The sequence below is a fragment of the Ranitomeya variabilis genome, chromosome 7, assembly GCF_051348905.1.
Source record: "Ranitomeya variabilis isolate aRanVar5 chromosome 7, aRanVar5.hap1, whole genome shotgun sequence".
In the NCBI taxonomy this organism is placed as follows: Eukaryota; Metazoa; Chordata; class Amphibia; order Anura; family Dendrobatidae; genus Ranitomeya; species Ranitomeya variabilis.
In genome coordinates this window covers 199,716,550-199,724,448 of record NC_135238.1, presented here as the reverse complement: position 1 = coordinate 199,724,448, position 7,899 = coordinate 199,716,550, and the positions used below count along the sequence as shown (strand labels likewise).

The following is a 7,899-nucleotide window of genomic DNA, read 5'->3' as shown; positions in this document are numbered from 1 at the left end:
GACACTGCGGATGGACAGTGAATGAGATGCTGCTAGAAGATTTGGCTGGTAAATTTGACATATGCTCTTCTTATATATATATATATATATGTATATATATATATATATATATATATATATATATATATAGTGAATTTCAGTTAATATGTTCTTATTATGGTCTGTCAATGTGCACACAGACTACAGGGGACTAAAAGGAGGTCATATGTATTCTGCATTACATTCTAGGTGCGCCTATAAATGTATACACCTTGCTTGCTTACAATTGCCTATATTTTGTGTATATATATATATATATATATATATATATATATATATATATATATGATATCCCAAGATCATTAAGATATATATATATATATATATATATATATATATATATATATATATATATATATAGATAGATATTTGTGTCCAAGCGTGTGTGTGCTTATAAATACATATATTTGCATACATGTAGTTTTCATACACACAAATAATGTATTCATATATGAATGCATAGATGTGATGTAATTATATATACACTTATCTATCTATCTATCTATCTATCTATCTATCTATCTATCTATCTATCTATCTATCTATCTATCTATCTATCTATCCCATATCTATCTATATATCTATCTATATGTATATATGTATGTGTCTATCTATCTATCTATCTATCTATCTATCTATCTATCTATCTATCTATCTATATACATATATATTTATATATATTTATGTATATATATATACATGAACCTATTTTTTATTCATTGTACATATATATGTATGTATGTGTGTTCACCTTCCTCTTATCTGCCATTGTGTGCATAACATTAGGCTTTTGCTTTTGTTATAATAACAACATGATAGGCATTTTGTTTGAGGGGTCATTGCCAAGTCTATTCTTTGTAGAATTAGGATATTTTTTGGGGGTGGATTTTTTTCAAATTTATTTATTTTATTTTTTTTCCACACTAGAAGAAATCAAGTCTGATACTCCAACCAGCAATTGGTTAACTGCAAAGAGTGGCAGGAAGAAGAGGTGCCCGTATACTAAACACCAGACACTGGAGTTAGAGAAAGAATTCTTGTTTAATATGTATCTGACTCGAGAGCGCCGCCTAGAGATCAGTAAGAGCGTCAACCTCACTGACAGGCAGGTCAAAATCTGGTTTCAAAATCGCAGAATGAAGCTTAAGAAGATGAGTAGAGAGAACCGAATCCGCGAACTGACCGCCAACCTGACTTTTTCTTAAAAGCAACTCTTGCTCCCCTTGAGGAGAGACTGTGACCCCCCACATCCCATCATTTCCTGTGATCTAGAATGTGATTCCTCATTTTATAGTGCTGCAAGTGTCTCTATGTATTTTCATGGGTATATAAATAATAATAAAGATCCAGCACATGTAATTTATTATTATTATTTTCACCGTATGGCAGGGTAAAAAGAAAATAAAGTTTATCATTTTAGTCTTAAATTATTGGGACTGGTCAAACATCCAAACAATGTGACTTTTTTCATGATTTTTTCTAAGGAATAGTCTTTCTGCGTGTTACTTTATGGACCTCAGCATTTTAACATTCATGTTTATTCTTATTGACTTTTGGGGACAAAATAAGCACATTTTCTGTAAATGTCTCTGCTCCAAGTAACTGAGAATCTGTTCGTCAATGTGTAGTTTATTTGAGTCGTATTCCTGGTAGAACTTTTCTTGTGATATGTGGCAATATCATGGAGACAGCTGTGTCCATATTGTGCATGTTCTGTGCATGTCTTATGCAATAAACTGTCTGAACGCTTCATGTTCTCAGCCTATTTGTATGTAACATGTAGATAAATATAATTACTGTAAATGTTGTGTATGTAAGGACACTCAGTGCTAGCAGTAACCTCAGTGTGCTCAGCATGGTCACCACAATGGCTATCCCTGCAGACTAACGTATTGATGAGTGTTCTCAGATATTACACTCACAAAGCAGTGGATACTGGTGGTAGGAACCACTTACAGGTAAGTCTGTGCCACTGAAAATTCAATTTATATTATCCGATGTGTAATGAGTATACGTCACTGCTCTGAACTTGTATTAATTTTAATTTGTGAAAATGTATACACAAATATTAGATATATAGATAGATAGACAGATAGATAGATAGATAGATAGATAGATAGATAGATAGATAGATAGATAGATAGATAGATAGATATGGGATAGATAGAAAGATATTAGATAGATAGATAGATAGATAGATAGATAGATAGATAGATAGATACATACATACATACATACATACATACATACATACATGATAGATAGATAGATAGATAGATACATACATACATACATGATAGATAGATAGATAGATAGATAGATAGATGGATAGATGAATAGATAGATAGATATGAGATAAAAATTTTAGTAAATAAATATGAGATAGATAGATATAAAACATAACAAGATAGATAGATGGATAAAAAAAAATATAGATATGAGATACCTGGATATATAGATAGATTTTAAATAAATGTTTAGATAGATATGAGAGGTAGTTAGATATAGAAAAAAAAATAATGTAAGATATATAGATATATAGAAAATCTTTAGATATTAGATAGATAGATACATAGATAGATAGATAGATAGATAGATAGATAGATAGATAGATAGATAGATAGAAAAGAAAAAAAAAATAGAGCAGCACAAAAGAAAAAAAATCCGGGTGCAACGTTACCCAAGGCAAATACCAAACCTCAAATTGTAGAACTCCAACAAATCAGAGGCAGCACACCTTAGTGCTGCCTCTGATTTTTTTTTAGCTCTAGATAGATAGATACATAGATAGATAGATAGATAGATAGATAGATAATAGTGTATTTAGTAAATATAGAGCAGCCTTTTATTTTAAGAAATGAGGGTGTAAAGCTTCTCTGATACATACCAAATCATCCAGATTTAAAAAAAAAAGAAAAAGAAAAAAAAGTGAAGGCAGCCACCAAAAGAGTGTGCAAAAGTTGATTGTTAATATATAAGACCATTGTGGCGACGTTTGGTTTCAATATGTGACCCTTTTTCAAGCTTGTCAGTAACTTCGCCACAATGGGCTTATACATAAACAATCAACTTTTGTACACTCTTTTGGTGCTCTGCTTCCAGTTTTTATATTTTTTCTTAATCTAGATCATACGTAGATAACGTACCAGACGTTAGCTAGAAATTAATTTATAAATACATTAATTTAGATAGATATTGCGCATATAGTGGTAAGACAGCAAAAACTAAACAAATAAATTCATAGAAGTCAACACAATAATTAACATGTATCATTGTGTTTAATTTTAACATCTTTTCTTATTATAAGTTTTGAAAGTATCTGCAGCATTTGGCGACCTTTCCTTTACTGCAGTAAATCCTATGTGATGTGTTAGTATTTTATACTGTATATAAAGTGCAGAAAAAAAGTAGTTTGTAAACAAAAGTAAATGGCATAGAAATAATCCTGGTCATGGTTCCTGACATTGCTCTCTGTTGAATGCTGCACATTATGAATTTGTATGTTTAGCACTATCATGGGCGAATTGTGATATCTGCATTGCTAACAAGTCCATTGTGAGATACAATTCCATTATATTTCATGCAAAACAAATCTCTATGTATTATTATTTATTTCTATAGCACCATTAATTCTATGGTGCTGTACATGAGAAGGGGCTACATACAAACTATGTCTGTGCATTGATCTGATCCCCTGGCTAATAGAACATACACATGGGGAGAGGCTGGAATTGGTCATCGCTCTCAGCTCTCCTTATATCCGAGCATCATAATAGAAAAGCTTCAGATGAGGACTTTGTAACATGATTTTACAGCATTCATCTCCTTCTGTGTAAATTGTGGACACTGCCTGGAGTGTTTTTTTTTTTTTTTCTTTTTATTTTTTTACATTTGTTGTTGCCAAGCATGGTCGTTTATGACAGAACTCCATAGACCTTCTGTAGCTTCAGATAAACTCTCTTTTATTCCAGGAAACAGCCCCAATAAACTTAGAGTCTTCCTGAAAAAAAGGACATCACAGCCTCACTTAACGCTGAGTTTAAAAATTCTTTATAGCTGAGATCCTCAGGGACAATGATTAAATCCTATTTACTCCAGTGTTTCATGTAACAGTAAAACAGGTTCCATAAAAAAAAAAAAAATCTCAGATCTGCTTTCTCTGTCTGGTCACCTTCATTCTGTTGTATATTGAAATGTGAAGGGAAAAAAGTTAATGTATTTATTGTAATTGTCTGTGTGTATTATACTATCACTGTGTATTCTATGGGTGTGTATTATATCACTGTGTGTATTATACTATCACTGTGTATTCTATGGCTGTGTGTTATATGGGTGTGTGTTATATCTGTGTGTTTTATACTATAACTGTGTATTCTATGGCTGTGGTTATATGGGTGTGTGTTATATCAGTGTGTATTCTATGACAGTGTGTATTATATCACTGTGCATTCTATGGCTGTGTGTTATATGGCTGTGTATATTATACTATCACTGTGCATTCTATGGCTGTGTGTATTATATCAATGTGTATTCTATGGCTGTGTGTTATATCACTGTGCATTCTATGGCTGTGTGTTATATGGCTGTGTATATTATACTATCACTGTGTATTCTATGGCTGTGTGTTATATCACTGTGTATTCTATGGCTGTGGTTATATGGGTGTGTGTTATATCACTGTGTGTATTATACAATTAGTGTGTATTATAGGGCTGTGTATTCTATGGCTGTGTGTTATATGGCTGTGTGTATTATACTATCACTGTGTATTCTATGGGTGTGTATTATATCACTGTGTATTCTATGGCTGTGTGTTATATCACTGTGTATTCTATGGCTGTGTGTTATATGGCTGTGTATATTATACTATCACTGTGTATTCTATGGCTGTGTGTATTATATCACTGTGTATTCTATGGCTGTGTGTTATATGGGTGTGTGTTATATCACTGTGTGTATTATACAATCAGTGTGTATTATAGGGCTGTGTATTCTATGGCTGTGTGTTATATGGGTGTGTGAGTGCATACACTAAATAAAAGGAGTAAACGATTGATGAGATATTGGGCCAAACAATAGCAGGGTCCAGTAGCAGATGATTTCAGCAGAGGTTTTAATGTTCTTCTTTAGACCATTTGATTACAGGGCACATTAATGTATAATCAAATGCACCTCATAAAATTTTTTATTGAATCCCATAAAAATCATGATAGTTCTCTTCCACCTGTTTCTCTTTTTTTTGAAGGTTTTATGCATTTCACACATTACAGCCTCTTCTATGTAAATATGAACTGTTGCTGAACGAGAGGGCAACAACAATGTGCTCCTGCCCCTCTCCCTTCCTTTCTTTCTCCCTCCCTTTAATTTCACGATGGCTTCTTGTTTGTGGCTAGTAAAACAAGTTTTATACCCAAAGGTCAATAATCAGAACATGCTCCCCCCTAGTTCTCGTGTGAGGGTCCCCACAGTTTAAAGGGTAATTAAACAAATTCTGCAAAGTGATTAAAAAAATGAATGGCAGGGGAAGCAGGGCTGGGAGCTGAGGAAGAAATAGTCCCTGGTAGCCCTGCTCCAGTGCTGAGCCAGAAGCTGCGCTTCTACGCCCCAAGGTGGCCTCAGCCCTTGCAGCCCTCCCCTGGGCGCCTCCTTCCATACATCTCGGCATAGTTACACTTTTAGTTTTAATTGTATGTGTTTTTAATCACATCAGCCCCGTTAAGCGGATTGATTTACTCTGTATTGGTAAATATGATCACGTGGAGCCCACAACCAATGGATGGAGGATGCAGCCTGCAAAATACTATGATTGTTCTCAGGGAGGGTATTCCATACAGTTAAGAGGGTAACCTTTTATATGACTGAGAGGGGAGCCTAAAATGTCCACCGGTGGTGCCATAAGTAACTACTATGTGGATTCTCTCATAGGACATGAGAATGAAGAGGTGTACGGGGCCAGATTCTCCCAGGGAGGTCACACGACGATCTCTAGGCCACCACCAGGTGTTGGGGACACTTCAGACTTCTCTTCTTGCAGCTTTGCGTCCAAATCCAGCGTGTTCCCAGGTTCTTGGTCTGCGGTGCATCCTCAGCCCTCTCCAGGAATGACCGGGATCTACCACCCCTACATGGGCCAGTCCCACCTGGGCTCAGACAGCAGCAGATACACGGTGCGATCCTGGCTGGAGCCCCTCTCCAGCACCGCCACCTCCTTCTCTGGATTTCACCCCAACGGGCGCAGCTATGGCATCAAACCCGAGAGCGCCCCAAAAAGGACCGAGTGCTCCTCGTTCGACTCCCAGGGGATGAGTCTGGCCGAGTACTCGTGTCATTCCTTCACAGAAAGCCCAGAGAAGCCTCCACTCAAAGACAGCACTGCCCCTGCAGCAGCTGCGGCAGCAGCTCCCAGCGAGGAGCCAGAGACCACCGAGCTCAAAGAAGAGAAGCAGCAGCCGCAGCAGCCGCAGCAGCAACAGCCGAATCCACAAATTGATCCAAGTAAGTACAAAAAAAAAGAGAGAGAAGGAAAGAAATTGCTGTTTGATTTATAGCCTAAACCTGCAAGGCTCTAAATGTGCAAAACTGATAGTTTTACTAACCTATAAAACCGTCTAGACGGCCAGCATATAGCCCGAGCTGCAACAAGAGGCTATAAAATGATTCTATTACTCACATAACCGCCTAAGATCAAGACATCATGGCTACTGTAAACACTCCGGCCGCATTAAGACGATTTTAGATGATAATTCTTTATAAAAGTGCAATGAGTAAGGTCGTCACATCTCCAATGCACATCCGCTCGGTTCTAATTCCAAACCTCAGCCTGTTCTTTTTTTTGTTTGTTTCTTTTCTATTCCTTCCTTTTTTAGATAACCCTGCAGCAAACTGGATCCACGCTCGATCCACCAGGAAGAAGAGATGTCCCTACACCAAATACCAGACTCTGGAGCTAGAGAAAGAATTCCTGTTCAATATGTATCTCACCAGGGATCGTCGCTATGAAGTCGCCAGAATACTGAACCTCACAGAGAGACAGGTCAAAATCTGGTTTCAGAACAGAAGGATGAAAATGAAGAAAATGAACAAGGAAAAAGGCAACAAGGACCAGTAACAACCACATTCTTACCACATTGGGATACGCACTGAGTCTTCTCTGTATTATCCGGAACACTGAAATATATATATATTTAGGGCTTTTTTTTTCTTCTTGGAAATAGATGTAAATGTTGTTGTGTATTTTGCAAACTTGCCAGTCAGTGCGCATCTGAAGATGCAACATTTTGGGACTATTTCTGATAATATTGTGGTTGCACGCTAGACATTGCCGGTAGGTACTGCGACATTTCTGAAGCATTTTATGGATCTGTAGGAAGTAGTGTAGTTCCTTAATATTAGCACTAAAAGAAATGTAATGTAAAAGTTCCATTTGGCCGAAATCGGTAATAATCGTGTTTATAGCCTACACAACAGATCTATGACAAAATGCTTGTTACTGAAGGAATATTTGGTCTGCATGTGACATGACACTAATATTCATTGTATTAGTGGAAAGAAATAAGGCGCATGCATAAACTAGATCGTTTTAGCAAAGGCCTAGGATTCAGTTTACAAATTATTTTTTTTAGTTCATATATATATATATATATATATATATATATATATATATATATATATATATATATATATATATATATATCAAATGTTTGTGTTTTTCCTCGATAGCAAAAAAAAGGACTATACTTAATTGTGATAATATTCTTGATTTAAATTATAAAGCAACACCTATCATGGAGATAACAAAAGTGTGCGGGAATGATCACAGCAGTGTTAAGTGTTTAGAAATAGATTTTTGTTCCTATATTT

The 7,899-nt window shown here is 35.7% G+C and overlaps 2 protein-coding genes across 2 annotated transcripts in view; both read left to right on the top strand.

The window, feature by feature from the left end:
• HOXD10 (homeobox D10) overlaps window positions 1-1,784 on the top strand; it is a 3,428-nt gene extending 1,644 nt beyond the window's left edge. Inside the window, exon 2 of the mRNA XM_077275097.1 lies at window positions 967-1,784. Within this exon, the coding sequence (XP_077131212.1) occupies window positions 967-1,244 (278 nt within the window). The 3' untranslated portion in view covers window positions 1,245-1,784. The remainder of the gene's footprint in view (window positions 1-966) is intronic.
• A 4,048-nt stretch (window positions 1,785-5,832) lies between these two features.
• HOXD9 (homeobox D9) lies at window positions 5,833-7,685 on the top strand. The gene is made up of 2 exons (XM_077275096.1): window positions 5,833-6,534; window positions 6,906-7,685. The coding sequence occupies exons 1-2, from the start codon at window positions 5,916-5,918 to the stop codon at window positions 7,145-7,147; spliced, it is 861 nt and encodes a 286-aa protein (XP_077131211.1). The 5' UTR covers window positions 5,833-5,915; the 3' UTR covers window positions 7,148-7,685.
• The last annotated feature ends 214 nt before the right edge of the window (window positions 7,686-7,899 follow it).